This window comes from Callorhinchus milii, unplaced genomic scaffold (assembly GCF_018977255.1).
Source record: "Callorhinchus milii isolate IMCB2004 unplaced genomic scaffold, IMCB_Cmil_1.0 Scaffold11, whole genome shotgun sequence".
Taxonomy (NCBI): Eukaryota; Metazoa; Chordata; class Chondrichthyes; order Chimaeriformes; family Callorhinchidae; genus Callorhinchus; species Callorhinchus milii.
In genome coordinates, this window is record NW_024704752.1 from 19,088,524 (window position 1) to 19,109,698 (window position 21,175).

Genomic DNA, 21,175 nt, shown 5'->3' on the forward strand with positions numbered 1-21,175 from the left:
TCAGTGTTTTTTTGAATATGTAAAAAAAATAATAATAATAATAAAAACTACTGGAGGTTTATTTTATTTTAGCTGACCTGGAAAAGAGCAGATGTTCATATATATATATATTAAAAAAAGTGCAACACGTTTTAATTATCTCTAAAAGATATAGATATATAAATACTGTGTGTATGTATATATATATATAATATATTTGCTACATATCTGACGTCAGTCCTGACGTTCAGTAGTGGTTCAGTGCTGTCAGTGTTATGTGAGCAGATATTCAAATGGCATTTGCAGCTCCTGAGCTCTCTCTCAGCTCCGCATACACTACAGCATTCGCATCGCTTTGGGACTTGGATCCACAGAGACAGAGACAGAGAGAGACAGAGACAGAGAGAGACACAGAGAGAGAGGGAGAGAGAGGGAGAAGAGGGGAAAAGCGCAATCTAACAATTACAAGACGTTTACTGTGTTATTTTTCTCCAGAAAATCGACCCCCACCCACCCCTTTTTTTTTCTCCCCCCCCACCACCTCTGTGGGATTTTGATCCATACGTTTGTGTTTGTGTGTAAGTGTGTGAGAGAGTGAGTGTGTGAGAGAGTGAGTGAAAGAGAGTGTGAGAGTGTGAGTGTGAGAAAGAGTGTGAGAGTGAGTGTGAGAGAGAGTGTGAGAGTGAGAGTGAGAGTGTTGGCATTAGGATATCAATCAAACCAGTCGTTGCTTCAGACGACTTGGGATCTGTTATTAGAAACACATATCTTTTTGGGGGAAGAAGAAGAAGGAGGAGGAGGAGGAGGAAAAAACATGGAAGGAATCTCGGGGAAGGAATGGGCATTTGGAAAATCACTGATGCACCGAAATTCAGCGGTGAATATCCAGGTCCGCCATTGGATTTGTTAAGAAGGTTTCACCAAAGCGATGGCTAAAGAGGGGCAATGAATGCGCATAAACAGCACTCAGGAGACAACCCAAACCCCAAAGCCTTCACTGGGTTTGGAAGTCCAGAGGAAAGAAAGAAAGAGAGAGAGAGATCTTTGCTGCTGGAGTGCTGTGTCGGGGTGTGTGGCTTTATATATATATATATATATACACATATGCAGCCCAGACCCCGGGTGGGGGCAGTGATCAGGTGAGTCAGTGGTTTATCGATGGGTCGGTTTTACGTCTTTATGTCATGTTTGATTGACTGTGTCGGTGTCTGTGTAAACTGTGAGGACTTTGGGTCTGAGGAGAGCTGATATTTGTATTGCCCCCACTCCCCCCTACTCTCCCCCCTACTCTCCCCCACTCTCCCCCCACTACCCCACTCTCCCACTCCCCCCTACTCTCCCCCACTCTCCCCCCCCCCACTCCCCCCCACTCTCCCCCACTACCCCACTCTCCCACTCCCCCCCCTACTCCCCCCTACTCCCCCCTACTCTCCCCCACTACCCCACTCCCCCCTACTCCCCCGCACTCTCCACCACTACCCCCTCCCCCTACTCCCCCCCCACTCTCTTCCACTCTCCCACTCCCCCCCACTCCCCCCACTACCCCACTCTCCCACTCCCCCCCCACTCCCCCTATTCCCCCCCACTCCCCCCCCCCTACTCTCCCCCCACTCTCCCCCTCCCCACACTTGACCATTGCAGTCTTTTACTGATCCTTTAAAAACACGAACACTCCAGTAACTCCGCTTTCTGTTTGTTTTTTGGGGGGTGGGGGTGGGGGGGGGGATGGTGCGATTGTACAAATGGGAGGGATCAAAGTGATGGCAAACCCACCCACAGCTGGGGACAGCTCGTGGGTTGACTGGGGACAGGGGTCTGTCTTTATTATTCCTTTGCAACTTTGCAATATAAAGTTCAAGCAGTGCGTTAAACCAGAGAGAGAGAGAGAGGGAGAGAGATGGCTCCGACTTTAGAGGGTGTCAGTGTAACAAGGGACCAAGTGCCTCCACTCATTCCCTGATCCTGAGACCCCACCATCAGGATTGTTTTCCCTGGGATCCGAATGAATGAATTATGGATGGAGCAAAGTCACAGCAGATCGGTTGATGCTCCTCTCAGATGCCTCCACCAGTGCGGTTGGCAGAGACCTCTTTGTAAAGCAAATACAGCTCATCCCTTTGCCCAGTTTCTTCTTTTTTGTACATAAATATATATATATAACGTATTTCTCTTCCTACTCCCGTCTCTTCCCCGTTGGTCCTGGTTGACTACTTGCCCAGGTGTCAATGGGGGCAATATTTGAACACTCGCCAAAGATCAGCCAGAGGATGCTTTCAAATACCCCCCCACCCACCCCCCCCCCCCCCCCACACACACACACACTTTTACAGTGTAAAAGTGCCCCATCTGAGCAGAATATGCTTCAATATGTCGCTGTGAAGCAGTCCTTCCATTCAGTGCTCTCGATTTTCCAGCAACGCCTTGAATCAGCCTTTCTACCGCGTCCCGAAGCAGATAGCAATATGATGAGAGGATGTGCCATCGTGCGGATGAGAGGTTTGGCATCATATAGGACCTCCACTTACTTACTTACTGCCTTCATATCTATTATTTATTTGCATTGCGTAGACACACCAGGTACCTTCCGCCTGGATTAACACAGCCCATTCCAGAAATCCACCCTTTTATTTATACATCAGGAATAAAAAAATACAGTGAATATACAGTGGACGCTGTAGTTCAATCGACGTCTAAATTAACTGACCATTGTCTTGGGAGAAGGATTTTATTATAAAGGGCTGAACTTTGAGTGTTAGTTCTTGGGTGGAAATCAAATGCAGTGGACAGTAATATAGGTCTCCAACTAAGAATGGATTCAGCATTCCCTCTTCCTCCCTAAAGAGGATTAATACAGGAAAGCAAAATAAAAAGGCTCTTCTAAATGGTTATACAATTAAGGTTTCTGATTATGATATTGTAGAATGTAGAATAATGCATTTTCTTTGGGTGGGTGGGGGTCGGCTAATTGACTGGACACATGCGGAAACCCATCACCGTTGCTTAAGAGTCTCCAAACCGAGCTGAGATTTCCCGGCCTCCCGCCCACACCCACACATGGAGATCCCAGAGCGAGATTGTTGGAGTGGAATGCGCTCACTCTCTCTCCCTCCCTCCCGGGAAGGACACATCCTGCTCACCTAATTCCAGAAAGTATCAGGCGCAGGTTGGCAAGAGCCAAGGCTTGGGGCGGGGCGGGGGGGGGGGGGGGGGGAGCCCAGAGTGTGCCATGGGGTAACTGCTGGAGTCTAACCAGGTAAAACCAGTATAGCTTACCATTAACTTGGATGCATCCCACAGAAATGCAGAATTCTGATTAAATAGTGACGGTGATGGGCAATGTTGCAAGGGAATCTGGACATTATTTTGATGTTTTCTGGTGACCTGAAAAAAGTGAGGAATGACGTGGTTTTAGTCCCGCAAATTTGCAGAACTCCACACTTTCTGCTTTCGGTTGCAAAGACGTACGAAATTTCACCCGATGTGATTTTTTTCACGCGCGGGTCTATAGGTGGCAGTGCAGATTGACAAATAGAGGTTTCTTTTTTCTGCCATTGCAGTTTCCATCTGAAAGGCTAAAGGCAGGTCTGATCGAAACACGACAAAATGCATTGAGTCATGTATGCGGTTGTCGTTACGTATCGCGTGCTTTATTAAAATATTGTACGACTGGTTGGTTACTATTTAATTGATTAGGGAGATATTGAACTTGTTCAACTGTGTATCAGGAATGCTCGTTCAACACCTTAACCCATCCCACAGGCAGGCCAAAGTCAACCCAGATATTGTGCTCTTCCTGACTTAATTCCCGCTCAATGATTATGAATTTGAGAATATTTATATGATGGTTAAAATGCGTATCGCTCTGCTAATCCAAGATTGCTTTTAAGAACAAAATCTTGTACTGGAAAAATAATAATCCTTGCATTCGATGTACTGTCACCACCTTTCCAGTTTGTAGGGCATCTTAAAGGCTTAAATCACTTCACAGGAATTTGTTTTGGTCAGCTGGATGTCTAACGCATACGGAAACCCATCACCATGCTTAAGAGTATCCAAACTATCTGGGTGTTCCATAAACATGGAAATTCCCAAGATATTTAACGGAATTGAGTGTACGTTCTCTTCCTGGAGGGAAGCCTTCTGCTTTCCTAATTCCGGAGAGTATTAGGGCAAGGATATTGCTGGAGGTTAACCAGCTAAAACTGCATAATTGCCATTGAGAGCACTCTCTGGCAAACTTTCCCATTATTGTATTAATGTTTACTGCATTTGTTTTTTTATATAAATAAGTGAAGCGACTGTAGCTTGCAGGCAAACACAGCAATGACCCACAAGCAGCCAAGGAGTGAATGACCCATTTTATTTGAGGGATTGTTGGCCAGGACAACCCGGAGAAACTCCCTTTTTTTAGTGCTGTGGAATTTTTAATGTCTACCTGAACAGGCAGATTGAGCCTTGGGTTAACATCTCATCTAAAGGACGGCATCACTACACTGTAGCACACCCCCAGCTCTACATTGGGGTATCAGCCTAGATCAGAACATAGCTGAGTCTTTTCTGACCTACTTTTGTTTGATGTTTTGATATTAACCACAAAACCTGGCTCATAAACCAAACAATTGATGTGTTATTGGCTGCCTATATCGCCAGGTTGATTGGTATAAAATTATAATTTCATAATCTGAAAACCTCTGTCAATGTCTTGGCAGAATTATTGGAACGTTCCTGTGTTATCCTTTCATCTTAACAAACTGATCTGCGAAGCAGACTTGGATTAATAACCGGAAAGTCATAGGTTAAGTCCACTCTTTGTCTGACAAAATACCGTTTTAATTTTAAAAAATCTGCACTTGGGCAACGCAGATCTAACATTATTTACTGATGTTATGCATCCATTTGACTCACTACTTTAAGCAAAATATCCTATTTATTTCTATCTTGAATCACACTATTATCCATTTGCTGATATTTTTCAGCATTCTTGTTTTGCATTGGTAAGACAATGATACATAAGCTTAGTGAAGGGATTGTCATCTATCATACATTTGGCTAAATCACATGGCATCAAATTGCCCAGTGCTTTCTGCATCTGGCTGAAAAAATAATTTATAGATGAAAGCTCCTCTAACGTGAACGGTAACTTCAGAAATTGAGCTCATGCAGTCCCTGAAACTGTCATCTCTGTGTGAACGCACAGGTTAAGGTACAAGTAATGGAGTTGCCACCTGTCTCTGACCTGATGCATAACTGATGCGCATTCAACACATCACCGCAGATTATCACACAAAACATTTCTCCCAAGCCCAAATTACATACTCTCATTGGGTGATGTAGGAAGTTAACCTGAAATGCATTTGAGTGCACCAGTAGATTTAGATGGGTTGATCAGCCCTTTCTAAGAAATATCAATACCAATTTTGAAATCATAATGTTTTTGTTACAATATGCCAGTCATTATAGCATACAAACTGCTCAATTACCAATCAGAGGAATGCCAAAGACTCCACTGTGTTATTGGAAGCTTTGCTATGGATGTAATACAGCAAGTTGCTCCAGGTCTAGAGCTGGAAATTGATGTTTCACAGTGTCAACAATGCTGATTTTAAAGTGAGGAACAGTAGATCAGTCAACACTTACTCATGTTAACTGAGACAAGGTTTATTACTTGAAGTGGCGAGATAACTTTTGTTTTCATTGCACTAAAATTGATGGAGAATTTGACTTAATATGGCTATATACAACAAGGATAAGATGAATCACTACTTTGATATTTTCTGGAAAATACGTATAAAGTCCTAAAGTAACATATTGTCTCACTTAAAATCAAATGATCAAATCTTGGCTGTTTTGTGGGCGCCATGAAGTACATTGCTCGTGTCATGGCTATTCTTAATGGATGAGCCTATAGAATATGGTACCACAGGCAATTTGACCATTTATCATGGAGGACATTATAAGATAAGTTTTACAGATAGTTTTGTCTTCATGTAATATCCATGTGCGTATATGCCCAGAAAGACTTGCAGGATAGCACTCCAAAGCAGGAACGTTGGAAGAAGCCAGGAGTAATACAGCTAATTGAAATGCTTTAATTACTAGCCTGACCCAAGACTAACTGCTTCAATGCATTTTAATCTGTGACTGTCTGTCCTGCAAGGCTTTGTGCTCCTGCCCTCGGTGATTGCCTTTTTTATTTATTTGTCAAGAAAGTGAATCACACAAATCAAACATGAATTTCCAGGAACGAGAAATGGAACTTTGGAGCAACAGAGAGTGCTAGATTAATCATGGAAACAGGCAGACACTGAGCGAGAGAGAAGGGAATGTTCCTTATACTAAAAGAAATGTATGGCATATCAAAAGCTTCCCAAGTCTCCATAGCTTAATTGGAAAAAGCAGAGTGTGAGGTGTATTCCTGATGCACCTTGGTATTGTGCCATATTGAGAGTTTCAAGAGTGGAGTTATAAGTAAAATAAAATGAGTAGAATGGCCTTGAATCAAACTGGCACATTTCATAGACCCAGGTGAGAACTATGTGCCTTAAATGATTATCTTCTCAAATTATTCTGGGTTCTGATACGATAATCCAATTAAGATACTGCCATTCACTACCGTCTTAAAAAATAACCCATTTTCAAAATGTTAACACAGCAAGCGTCAAGGAAATTGTGCATTACAACTCTGTGGAATGAAATGCCAGAAATTGAGCAGGTCATTGACAAACACACTACCCTTTCATCTCTGGGATTTGATTCAAATCCATTATCCAGACAAACGCCCACTCAATTTGCGTGATCTAACGTTCCCTTTAAATGTTAGTTTGAGACGTATCAATCTAGTCAGTCCCTACCAGGCAATGGCCAGAGGAAAGCAATTCCACGATTCAGCACTAATTGCTATTAATTTGGGAGCCTCGTTTAATGTGGTTTCAGGCGATGACACCTGCTGCACAGATTGCGTCGCTAAATAAAGATGCTGAGACCACGAACAATAGTCCTGTGCAGTCTCAGCTTCTAACGTTTAAAAATGTCATTTTTTTTGGGGGGTGGGGGGTTATTTCCTGCAAATGCAAAATCTGGGGTGCTACTGTTTTTTGTGCTTTGTGTACGTGTGTGTGTGTGTGCGTGTGCATATTTAGACATCGCTCCATAAGTGAGTGACACAATGATATTGCACACCCAGAAACCTATACAACTGCAAGTTTCCTACACCTACTTAAATAACAATAACACAGGTTGGTTAATGTCCCCGAACATCAGGAGTCTTTGCTTCCAGCCCTTTTTTTTTTGCTCTGGTACAATTGTCAATGCGAGTTTTACAGCCTTATGCCTAGTGTGGAAATGCTAAAAGGAGTAAAAAAAAACCTTAAATGTGCTTATTGGATTATGTTACAAGGCAATAAAAAATAACTTGGGGCCAAGATATTGTTAAACTGCTCAAGCTTAATTTTGTTTTGGTTTATTACAGTTCAACACGCTCTCGATTATGAGTGTTATCCTTTCTATTAAACCAACTTGCAACCACTGTGACCGATCACTTTCAGGGAAACCTTGCTTGAACAATGAAACATAATGGCACCGATACAATACCAACAGACTGAACCATAATTCTCAGCCATCAAAATATTGGTATTAGCCAGAAATATATCAGCAAATTGATTTCTTCTCCCTCCTTCCCTCCCATTTTAGTCTCTGCTTCTCTGATGATGTTGACACTCGCTGAGCAAGGCATGTCTCAAGACCCTCATCTTCGACTGCGTCTTCAGCCATCCTCTCCCTGCCCTCCACCCCCACTGATCCCAACCCCCTGTTCGGGTCCAGATCCCTGATCGTTCAGAGCCTGATCCTATTCCCCTCTTGAGTGCATGTGCACATTTCCACAGGGAATCATTAAAGATTGTGATCCAGAGCAGGAATCTTGGCTGAATTAGCGAGACTACCTTCTGTCAATGGTATCTATGGAAGTAGAGTAATGGCTGTCTAATCTATTTACTTCCACTTACTTGATTTTTTTTCTCAATATTCTCAGCTCCTCCTCCTAACGTGCTATATTTTTAAACCTCCCCCACCTTTGCTCCAATTCATAACCATCTCAAATGTTTCTCCTCCTAAAATATAATACCACGACTGTTTGTGGGACGCTGCTGTGTGCAATGGCTGCCACGTTTTGCCCACAAAATATACAGTCAATTCACTTTACAGTGTATTCTGTGAAGAGCTTCGAGACGTCTCGAAGACGTGATGGGGCGCTGTATCAAATGCAAGGATTATTATTATTGGTGACAGTTGCTGGATGATGGTTGATGAGTATGGAACTGTACCCCAGTGTGTGACTTGTGTTCGACGGGAAGGGGTGGCAAATTGTGTATGGTGGGGGCAGGGCAGGAAGAACCTGTATGTTTAGGACACAAACCTGCGTAATTTGGGTGTGAGTTCTAAAGATGCACATTCTCATTCCATGCACAGGCAGGAGGTTGGTTGTTTTTCAATGTCTTTGTGGCCAAATTACAGCTTTACGTTTTTCAGTGGGTTTCTTTGCTTCCAAATTACAGCATCAACCACGGCAGGGAACTAAAGCCATCTCACCCGAAAATGACATAAGCATGCTATTAAGCACACAGTACTTTCACAATATTTTGTGCAATTTTCTAATTTTCATGTGCAAAGGACATAAAGTACTATTATTCTTAGAGTAGAGTAAATTTATTCATTTAAATAAGGCTAATTCCTGAATCCAAATCTTGTATGAGTCGACTAATTTCTTGCACAGGAAAGAAATGCTACTTGATCTTATTTGGAAACTTCAAAAAACTATAATTTATTTATAAAGATGTATGCTGATGTGGGAAAAGTAAAACCAAGTAGTACAGGAGTGATGAAGACCATAAGACATAGGAGCAGTAGGCCATTCAGCCCCCTGAGCCTGCCCCGCCATTTAATAAGATCATAGCTGATCTTGTAACCTAATTCCATTTACCCACCCTATCCCCATATCCCTTAATCCCTCTATCCTTCAGAAGAATATGCTTTATCACTATTTATCTGGCTTGGGACATTTAAATGCTTTTGGTAATTTTGTTTTGATGAAATAGGTTCAGGCTTTTTCTTGGTGAAGCTTATATTTTTTTTACTTACTAACATCTTTCGAAAGTGTTTTTAAAATTTGAATTGAAGCTCTGCAACAATGTCTTAAAAGTGCAATAATAAAATATTGTTTCGGACTGATTTGTTTTGCAATAAAATGGGCTATGTTCAATATTTCTAAGTTAAAATTTACAACATGCTTTTTGTTATGTTTTTGCAAGTGTATTCCCAACTTTTCACAAATGAATCTTGTGCTTTTCTGTTCAAGTAAATAACATGTAAAGTCAAGTTACAGACTTGAAGGAAGAGTATTGTCAGGTAGAATGCTGTCTGAATCAGGTATTTTTGAAAATAAATCTTATGCATACCATTGTTTTATTGGAAGACTAATGAGAGATTTATTGTCTTAAATTAGTAAACAATCAATTTTGACCAACATAGAACAGAAAAGCATTAACTGAAGCTGTTCTAACAAGTGAGTTTGTCTTCCCAGCCATTGCCTTAATCATTTGTGCCATAGAGTAATAGGGTAGTATTACTGTAGTACTTCCATTCTTGTTTGTCAGGCAGATTTACAAACGTAAGCAGGTTTTATGAAGCAACTGAAAAAGGATTTAACAAGAAGGATTTTGGAAATCAGAGGAATTTAGTTGGGTCTTTGGTTCCGATGCCATTCATAAACTCCTCAAGATGTGCCCTTTTGGCCTTATTACTTCATTTGAACTCTTTGATTGGATTACTTGCCATTGTGATTTGCCTAAGTTATTTGTCACTGTGTAGTTAGCTGTATTAGGGCCAAATGATTTTCTTTCCCCTCAATCCTCTCCAAAAATTAGGATAGTCAGAACAAGGACTGATTGATAACCTTATCGATATCATATATTTTTCTTAATTGGCAGAGAGTCCATACATTCTGAAAAACAAATAAATGATGTATTTTTTTATTGTATTATTTTACAAGTACTTGTTTAAAAAAAGATTGGAAAGGATGCCTTTAAATTGTAACAGGAAGTGTTTAAGGAGAGTTGATTAACTGTGAGGAGCACTGTGTATGGATAATTTCCAATGGTCATTTGGTAAGGGTGCCAAAATTAAAATAATTGAATCTTGCCTCCAAATCATGACTCATTTGAATGTATTGCTTTTGTGACAGTTATAAATATGTACGGTTGGAATAAATTTGTAGAAGTGGACAGGGAAATGCATTGCTGGTGATGCCAGAGGTCTAACCTGTCAGAGGCTCTTTCATTAACACAGAACGGAAGATTATTTACTAATTATTTTAGAGCACTGAGGTTGAAGCAGAAGCTATTTTGCCAAAGTTTATATGTAACTACAGGCAACAACAGCAACTTGCATTTATGCGTGAAGGGCCACTCTGAGAGTGTTGACTCATGGCGTAGTTTGACTAAGCCAGGGAGAAAGGAGGTGACCAATGTCACAGTCGAAGAGGAAAGACTTGATGCGCAATCTGAAGGTGGGCAAAGGGGATAAGGCCGAGGGACAGAGACATGGGATGGCAGAGGCAGGAGACAAAACATGACGAACGTTAGATTGAAGATCTGAAATGCTACTTTGAGGTGCCTATTTCACAGCCTCTCCAATTTAATTTATTTCTGCTTGTTCTGCCGAGTGGTTCTGATCACATTTTGAAAGATATTCTTCAGCTCTTCTTGAACCTTTGAGTTGCTTCAGGGTATGTCAAGCTTTCCATAAGGGTTCAGGACAAGCAGAGCAAGTTGTGTTTGGGAGCAATTCATTATTTTATTAACATTATCATTACCTTATTGCTACCAGGCACTAACTTTTCCCTCTCTTTTTTTTTTCTTGACTTATAAATCGACTTGAAAATGACTCTTATAATCCGAACGTGGTTCCATACAAACTCTAACGTCAGCTTTTATGTACGTATCATTTAGCAGATTGTTTTCGATGTGCCAATAAAAGCTGTTCTCCGTGGGATTCAGATTCCGTCTTGAAGAAGGAAGGCTTTTGAATTACTATCATTACAGGGTATATGAGTCTCAAAAGATCAGAGAGGCTTCCTTCCCGTGGCTGTCCTACAGCGGTTATAGAGCTTGATACAGCCACGTGGAATCCATGTATGATCCAGCGTAGCTAGCCGCTGGGAAAATTGTCCTGAGTTGGTTACATCGTAAAGGAGGTGAACTGATTCTGGATCCATCCTCTTCAGATGGGCCGTGCACACCACTTGTACGAATGGCATTTTCTTTTTATTTGACACTACTTAATAATGATTTAACAATCCCTTCACAAATAAAAAAAAATGATAAAAGTAGTAATAATTTGGTCACTCAATCCACACCCACAAAATATACAGTCACTGCACTCTACAGACGTCAAGAGACATCTTGAAGATGCGATGAGGCGCTGTGTCAAATGCAAGGATTATTATTATTATTTGGACAAGTTATATACCCTCTGCTGTATCCAGGGCCGTTGTTCTCAGTATCACTAATGTATCGTTACATTGCTTCTGGTTTTGTTTGTATATATCCAAGATCAAATTTACCCAACTCAAACTTTTTTGTTAACAGTTAGAGCTACAGATTTAAATATGTTGAAAACAAATCTTTGTCAAAAAGGTAACTATTGTTGTCTTGCCTTGATACTGGGAGAGCAGAACTTACTGCTACAAACTCGACTTTTCGGATGAAACTTTCATATTTTGCATCTAAAACGCCACGCATGTGGCAACAGTCTGTACTTTATCTCCTTATTTTCTTTCCAATTATTTTTTTCACAGCTCTTTAGTTTCTGTGCTGTTGCCTTGCTGAGATGGAGGGCTAGTTATCTATTCCTTCATTGGGGAGGACACGTTTGCAGGGCTTTAGGGAGAGTGCGGGGGAGTGGGGTTGATCAGGGCTATGGGGAGGAAGAGGGGAAGTGGGGTTGATTTGGAAGCTCTTTTCAAAGAGCAGCACAGACACGATGGGCTGAACGGCCTCTGTCTGTGATGTATAATTCTAGGATTCTTGTTCGGATATATGTCGATGTCTCCTGCAAAAAACCCGGCAAAAATTGGGAATTTGTATGAAGAATTATAGACACAAATGCATGTCTTACCTTTCCTTTTTTTAAAAAAACTGTAATTTGTGGATGAGCAGATTTTATTCCAGTAAACTTGACAGTAGAAGATAAATGTCACTCTCCATTACGCTGACATCCTCAAAGAGTTCCAGGTTACATAGCATACTTTGCTCGGTGCATTTTTTTCCCCTGTCTACTTCAATCAGTGTTAAAAGCTCCTAAAAAGCTGAAACTTTGGGAACAACCTTACTTTAATCACTTTCACGACAGTGTAAAGTGTTACTTGTTAGATATTGAAATTTCTCATTAAAATGGTGTTAGGATACCATTTTGCGAATGTCAGCAATTTGCAAATGTTCTACTAGTGCAGGAATATAACACACTGAACATTGTATCAAGAGAGACCTATAGTTGTTCACACTTGTCTAACTACTGGCTTGCGAGTTGTATTCCAATGAGTCTATCTGTGTCCCGTGAACTTTTTGAATTTCTTTCAAAAGATAATGTATTTGGGGATCAGGATAATTGTCCACCTATCTGCCTTGGGCAGAGAATAGCGTGAGAGATGGAGTATTGATTTGTTTTTCATTGGATAATTAACACATTCATTATTTGTAAATAGGAACCATTGCTGTGGCTCTTTACCAGATTGTTATGATTTGAGAGGGTTTATGCATATATGTATCCGAGGATAATTCCAGTTGAAATTGAACTGGCAACGTTTAGTCAGACCTGGGCAGCTTTTATCTCGTGTGTTTTGTTTCCAAAAGATTTCTGATACTAATGCATCCCATTCTGTGCCCTCTCCAACCATAATTCCCTCCCAATCATTCATTACCAATAGAAACTCTTCTCACCTCAACTTTATTTTTAATCCCATTCCTATTTCATGGTTCACTGTTTCAATCATGTGTTCTTGGATGAAGGTGACTATCACTATGTAGAAACATGTCTCGTCAAATAAATGAGAAAGATTAGCTACTAAAGCATTTCATCAGAGGCTCGGGGCAAAAGGAAAACATCAAAGCCAGGGAGAGAGCAACAATACACAACAACGACAACTTACACTTGTACAGCGCCCTCCACGCAGGGCGGCATCTCACAGCGCTTAACAGTGGTGCAGTCCCACTCTGAGCCTGGGGGGGGGGGGTGAACGTGGCTGTAAGCACAGTCGAAGAGGAAGGTTTTCAGGCTGGACTTGAGAGAAGGGAGAGAAGGGGCAAGGCGGAGGGAATGAGGGAGAGTGTTCCAGAGTTTTGGGGCATAGTGGCTGGGGCAGAGAGTGCGAGGGATGAGCAAGAGCTGCCAGTCGAGCGAGGAGTCGGGTGGTGGATTGGGGAGGGAGGAGGTTGGAGAGGTGGGGAGGGGCCAGAGAGTGAAGGGATTTCACAAATTGTTTAGGATCAGCCGGGTGTCTGACACACATGGAAACCCATCACCATTGCTTAAGAGTCTCCAAACCCAATTGGGAATTCCCTGCCTCCCACGCACACACAGGGAAATCCCAGAGAGAGATTGTTGGAATGGAATGCACTCCCTCTCTCCCCCTGGAGGGACGCCTCCTGCTCACCTACCTCTGGAAAGTATTGGGCGCAGGTTGGCAAGAGCCAAAGCTTGGGGGGAGCCCAGAGTGTGTGCTGGGGGTAACTGCTGGATTCTAACCAGCTAATGCTGCATAGCTTACTGTTGATAATGCAGTCCACCAAGCTTTCCCGCCACTTGTCCAGCTCGGACCACCCTACCCTTTAGGGCTTTGGCTGGCAGGTTTAACAGGAACTGAGCGGGAGGACTCCCTGCCCCCCTCCTCCCCCCCAGTGACTGGTCTGCCCTTCCAGGTCCTGCCCATGAGCCAAAAGGTATTAATACAGTATGTAGTTTGGGACAGGACATGTCCAGCGACTGCCAGGATGGTGGAAGGTGAACTAGACGGACCTCGGTCTTCTTACGGTTTGCCGATCCTTATGGATCTTAAGGTAAATCTGACAGAGAGAGTGTGAGTGTGAGTGGAGGGAGGAGGAGGAGGAGAGAGAGAGAGTGAAAGTGAGATGTGGGTTGTGTGTTGGCCACTAGGTGTGTCTGTGCACCGTTTTACAGCTCAGCTGAAAGCAATGTAGGGGTGGAGGGGGGGGGGGGGGGGAGAGAAAACCTGTGTCAAAAAAAAAGCTCATCCACAGAAACCTGATCTCAGCGTCTCGCCTGGAAATGCATTCGATTGAGAAAAAGGGAGAGGGTTTCTAGCGCAAAGGGACCTGACATTCCTTCAGTGCCTCTGCAGCCATGGATGGGAATGACAGAGGAACTGGGAGAGAACCAGACTGTCAGCCAGGAGCCAAGTGAAGGAAGAAAAAATCCCTTCCTTTTGGATTCGTGTTGATTCTTTTTTTTGTGTGTGTGTGTGTGTGTGTGTTGTGTGTGAACCATTTACCGCATAGAGGAGAGATTTACCTTCAATCATTGCTGGATTTCACTGGAACTGAGTGAGTGAGTGGGTCAGCCTTGGGGGTTGGGTTGGTGGGGAGGGTGGGGAGGGAGGGGGGGGGGAACTACTGTAAAAAAAATGCAGCCAAATTTTTTTTGGGGGGTGAGGGAGAGAAAGGGGGATATGTAAATCCTCCAGAACATGAGTGAATCCATCCGAAGATTGTGGACGTGGTTGAGAGCATTCCAGTGGGGATGAGAGAGGAGCAAAGGAAATTGTTGCAATCCTACTTTTTGTGGTTGGGGAGGGGGGGAAATCTCTCTCTCTCACTCTCTCTGTGTGAATAAATGTCAGCCCATTGCCTTTGCGAGAGCTCTGGCTCCAGCCAGACAGCCATTCGCTTTTATTTTAGTTTTAATTCCAACCTACATTTATATATATATATGTATATATATATGTGTATAAAGGCAGGTTATATATAGTGTGGCAATGGGGGGTGCAGTAGCAGAGGGAATGCACGTAGGTGCATTTTAGTGGCGATTTAGGGTTGCAGATAGCATTTTAGTTTACATTTGAGGGAACGAGGGGTGTGTAAGATGTGAGCAGACTGATCAGCTCGTTATAATGGTTAGAATCATCTTCATATGAAGGATATCGAAGTGGCAAATTGATTTGTGTTTTGTGTGAGTGTCAGTGTGTGTGTGTGTGTCACTGTGTGTGTGTGTGAGTGTCAGTGTGTGTCACTGTGTGTGTGTGAGTGTCAGTGTGTGTGTGTGTGTGTCACTGTGTGTGTGTGTGTCACTGTGTGTGTGTGAGTGTCAGTGTGTGTGAGTGTCAGTGTGTGTGTGTCACTGTGTGTGTGTATATATATGTGTGTATATGTACCCCTGTGGGTGCTGTATAGTTTCCCCCCTGTGTTGAAGATTGTTTTATCGGATGATTTTATTTTTAAACAAATCAGTACAAATTCCAGAAGCATTTATGGAGCCACATTCGTGTGCAGAAGAAAATCAATTTGCAGCAGTTTAATCAGAATGAATCATACAAATTACTGGATATTAATTGACTTCTAATTAAGAGAGAACTTCTGCTTTCATTAAAGATCTAAACGGGGTTTCTGTGTCACCAAATAGGCAGAGGTTTCCGTGTGGACCTCGCAATAATTGTACCGAAATCAAATGAGTGAAATAATCTGTCTTTATTGTTACTTGTTCTGAACGCTATGCAAATACCAGACAGATGGTTATACACAAAACATCTCTTAATTTCATGATTTGATTAAGCAAATGCTTTCCGAAGCTTTGCACACACACACACACAAACCTTTTAGCAACTACACACCACATTAATATTCACACTGTGGGGCCAATACTGTACTTTCGAAGGGAAGGGAGTATTTGAAGTATGTATTTGCTCATTTGTGTTTATATAAACAAAACGATTAACACTAACGAAAGTGCAGGAAACCAAATGTGTTGTTTTGTAACCTGAAAGGACGTGGTTTCCTTATCAAAACAGTATGTTTGAGATCAGGGTTGAGAGCTTCGCACTATAATACTGAACCAGTTAACATGCAAACGGTGTAGGATTGCGTTACCTTTGGAATTAATCGCATTTTGAGTCGTTTCGAAGCCAGGAACATTCGCTAAACAAAACACATAGGTGGAACAGGCAAATTCAGTATTGTTGGTCTTAGTTTCCCTTTGGACCCCCCCCCCCCCCACCCCCAGACCTGTCCAATGTTTCTGCTGTAATTAATCTCAGGGATTTCCATTGTTAAACCTCTGCATTGTTGGATTGGGAAATGGGAGGGGAGTAACTGTGCTGTTTAGTTGGATTTCACAGCCAGGCCACTCACCTGGAGCTGTTATGCAATCTGTGGCAAGATGCATATGTTAGTTGCAATGTATTGTATGTGTTTTGGAGCTCCATCCAGTTTCGGGCGAGGACAGCATAGAGAACCAATGATAATAATAACCTTTGCATCTGCTGTGGCACCTTTGAGACGTCTCAAAGCGCTCCATTCAGTATACTGTAAAGTGAATTGGTTGTATATTTTGTGGGCAAAACCAAGATTCAGTTAAGCACAACGAGTCTGGATGTCAGACCTGATAACTGGAAATTATGAAGTAACTGTATTTTCTTATTTTTTTACATTGACCATTTAAAAAAAATTGATTTCACGTTGAGACTGATGCCATTCCCTTCTGCCCTGTTTAACATAGCACAGATACAGGACTGACTGACTGACTGATGTGTTTAAAGGTCTTGTATTGAATATCCTGGTATTGAACCAATTATTGGCTGAAACCAAGAAAGGCGGAGAAAGCGATGGGAAAGGAAATCGGTCTTGCAGCTTGAGAAAACTCATTTTAATAATTATGTTCATAGGAGGGGTTGCCATAGGAATAGCCGTGGGCAGCACCTCACAGCACAGTCAGGCATATAACAAACTGAAGTCAGAGAGAGAGAGAGAGAGAGGAAGTTTCATAGATCAGTGCCTCAATACTCTATCCCAAAGGTTACAGTCAACACAACCGATTGTGCTTTATTTTCTAGAGAACCTCTGTCTGAAAAAAGCCTTTAAAAAGCAGAGGAGAGCAATGCAGCTAACCTCTGAGCCTCATTAAAGTCACACAATACATTAAAGGATCAAAATACATTAAAGGATGGGCAGTATTGCGGATATATGAAGCCACATTTAATAATAATAATTGTAATAATCCTTGCAAGTCGTTGAGACGTGGATAGATATTTATTAGGGCAGCGTATCAAGGGACACAGGGCAAGGGCAGGCAATTGGAGATGAAGTACATATCAGCCATGATCTTATAGAATGGCAGAACAGGCTCAAGGGGCTGAATGGCCTCCTCCTGTTTCTTTATTCTATGCCTCAAAGTACTTCACAGAATATGTTGTAAAGTAGATTGACTATGTAGTTTGTGGGTGAAATATTTGTACACCAAATACCACTGTGACTGTAAAGGTAAAACGTTTAACAGAACGATACCTGCTTTAAAACTAAACACAACACTTCATTAACATGTTGAGTGCAATGAATTATCCTGAGCAAATTGTGGTGCCATACACAGGTGATTTGTATTTATATGTGTAGGGCATATCTTGTTTTCCACATTGATATATCATTTCTTCAGTTAAAGGTCATTTGGAACACTCAGAATGGATTTTTGTCAAGTCTGTTTTTCTGCATCAGACTGACATGGAAGAGAGGTTTTGCATTTTTCCACAATTTTTCAGGGCATTTGCACTCTTTGATGAGCTATGGATACAGTAAATGGAAATCTGTGCAGAAGTACATTTGTTGCTCGGTGTGGGCCACTTGTCTTTTACCCCCTCTCTAATTTCAAGGTTCATCAATTTCACGCTAGCTGGGCTGCCCATCAGACAGTTCCTGGTTACTGATGGAAGATCCTTGCAAACAACTTTGATGGGAAGTGGAAGTTGATCAACTAAAGTATTTGTACTTGTAGGAGATATTATCCTGCACGTGTGTGTGTATGTGTATATAAATGTATATTATATGTATATATAATGTATATATATTATATATATTTATATGGATGTTGGAGTTTATTAATGTTTTGAATTTACCAGTCAACATTCAAGAGGAGAAAAACACCAGCAGAGGCTTGATCCACCAAAATGGCCAATTTAAGTGCTGGCTGCAATATTCCATTATTTTAAGAAATACTGACGAGTTCTGACGAAAGGTCATCGACCTGAAACGTTCACTCACTCTCCTCTCTCCATAGATGCTGCCTGACCTGCTGAGTGTTGCCAGCCACTTCTGTTTTTATTCTAAGAAATACATTTGCCTGATCAAGGATCTAAGTTTGATGTAACAATGGTCTTACAACTCTCTGAGGAACACAATATAATTGTTGATGGAGGGGGAGGAATCAAATTATTTCTGTTTTTGCGGGTGGGAACTGGCCATAGTTCTTCTTCAATTTGGGATAAAATATAAAGAACGCTGTGCCATTTGTGATTGAATATCTTTTACTATTGGTATGGCACAATCATACAGGAATGAAAGCTAGAAAATTGCTGCTTTTCAGATGCATCTTATTATTCTTCCTTGCTTCTGTACCTACAAGTAAATTGAAATGTTATTTGAAAAAGTAAATTGATGTTATTATGGAGCCGGATGATGGGAATGGAAATCTGTTGGACAATGAATTAAAAGTATAGTTGATGAAAAAAAACTTTAAAATTCTCTCAAAGTCAAAAAATACTTTATTAGTAACCAATGAATGGTGTGGTGTCAATAATGATAAATCCCCTAGTTGTCACATCACAAGTAAATTGTATGGGAAAAAACTCCTCACTTAATAGTGCCTTTCAATATAAAGAACAAATTATATGTGCTTTCTAATATTGGGTTACAAGTTGTTTTTCACGCGCTGCATATTGCATTTGCTATATTGTATTTTCACTGCACATTGTGATGAAGATTGCACCTTAAAGGAAAAAAAATGAATTCAAAGCACGACTGCACTCAGGCTTATATTCTTTAGATATAGACCATTAATATTTTCAGCTTGCATCACGAATGATCTTTTTTCTGCTAAATTTGCTTTGTAATTGTATTCTGCGCAATCTTCCCAAATATAAGAAAATGTAATATTTCCAGATGAAATATTCCTCACATTTAAGTGAAGCACTCAGAGATATCCCTCGCATCAGAATGTTTAAAAGTAGAAAGTAGGTCTCGGTAGCAGTACAAGACATGCCTTTGCATCCAATTGATCATAATTGAAATCCCAAGGATGCTCATTATTTAAACCCATCTGGCACAACTAGGGATAACATTTGGCAAGTTTCAATCATACATCAAGTGGATGGCCACACAACAGCAGGTTGTGAGTATGAGTGCGTACGTACTTGCGTGTGGGAAGAAGGGGGTAAGAACACTCAGTTGGTTTGTCCCACTGCCGACACATTCCCCACTAAAAATCAATGGATCAGAAGTGACTGTGATATGTGAAAATCTAATTCTAGTCCATCTTATCTGTATTGCCAAACAGTTATTTCGAGGCAAACAATTCTGTTTAGGAATCAAAAGGGAATGTCAGAGAGGAAGTTTGTTTTCAATTAAAGTTTCCTTTGGAGGTTTTATTCTTCCCCATGGTTTTAGAAAGGTAAAGATTTGTGGGATTTGTGTGGGGCTAAAACAAAAGAGATATTTTTTTATTGTGAGCAATTGCAATAACTAATTTGGTACTCTGTGTCTTGTGTTTTGCAGGCAACAAACTTACTGATACCTACAATTGATTTACCAGAAGGAAATCTGCAGTGAACAGTACATCTCTCCATGTCGATGCACAAAAGATGTTTGGATGTTTTTTCTAAAAAAAGCACCAAGTGAAGATGTTCCTTCATTAAGTACAAACTCCATGGAAAATCTTTCTGATACAAAAAGCCTTTGAGATTTGCCTTTCCTTTTTGTCTGAACAACGCCCTAACATTTCCTGGGATTCCATCTGGATAGGACATAGGATTTCCCTTCCAGAACTACAAACAAACTCTAGACTATGCCGCTTCATCAAGCGAGGCCAATGTGGCTTAACTGTATATTGAGCGTGGTGATGGTGCACCCAGTGCGGATGGGGTTTGATATTACCTTTATTCTTTGGATACTGGGATTTACATTGAAGGATACTCTGGTGCTGTGTCAGAAACAAGACGACACCAACCCAGTGGTTAACACTAATTACGGCAGATTAAGGGGGATTAAAAAGGAACTGAGCAATGAGATCTTGGGTCCAGTTATCCAATATCTCGGGGTACCATATGCTGCTCCACCCACCGGCGAGCGACGATTCCAACCCCCAGAACCCCCTTCGTCTTGGTCTGAAATTCGAAATGCCACCCATTTTGCACCAGTTTGTCCCCAGAACATCCATGGTATGTTGCCGGAAGTCATGCTCCCAGTCTGGTTTTACGCCAACTTGGAAGTAATTGCCTCTTACGTTCAAGAGCAGAATGAAGATTGCCTCTTTCTAAACATATATGTGCCTACTGAAGATGGTGAGTCTAATCAACAGGGAACAGGAAGAATCTCATTTTAATAACCTTTAATATCAATGTTGTACCTTATCTTTGTTTTTAGCAAGCATGAGAAATGGTTTGCATGCTGTGCTGTGGTTTGTGTGTTCGTGCATGAAGCTTTTCCCTATCCATCAGATCTCTATCCTCTATTCCCCCACCTCACTCTATTTTTTCCTCCTATCCCCTCCACAGCACGACCATTGAGGTGGATGTTGTTTTTTCAATTCCCCTCTCACTGACTTAAGAGAAGGTGCATCATTTGTCCCATTGTGTGTGCAGGCACAATGAGTTGGGAGCCTTATCCTTGTTTTTTTTTTAAAAAAGGACCATTTTAAGTCAGTTGGTAGTGTTGCATGCTCCTACTGTCTGTGACGGAGCTCATGTTATTTTTTAGTCTTTTATTCATTTTTCAGTAAAAAGAATATCGAAGGAATGTGCCAGGAAACCCGGCAAGAAAATATGTAGAAAAGGAGGTATGTATAAAGCTTGGAGCAGAAGAGGTTGTACTCCTCATCCAGAGATGTCCACAGATACTTTGAGGCAAAGCAAAGGTCAGCAAATGTCATGTAA

At 41.4% G+C, this 21,175-nt stretch overlaps 1 protein-coding gene across 1 annotated transcript in view; it reads left to right on the top strand.

Moving 5' to 3' along the window:
- The first annotated feature begins 635 nt into the window (after positions 1 to 635).
- Positions 636 to 21,175, top strand: part of LOC103175759 (neuroligin-1) — a 157,140-nt gene continuing 136,600 nt past the window's right edge. The window contains exons 1-2 of the mRNA XM_042339263.1: positions 636 to 1,118; positions 19,800 to 20,584. Of these exons, the coding sequence (XP_042195197.1) occupies positions 20,089 to 20,584 (496 nt within the window). The 5' untranslated portion in view covers positions 636 to 1,118; positions 19,800 to 20,088. The remainder of the gene's footprint in view (positions 1,119 to 19,799; positions 20,585 to 21,175) is intronic.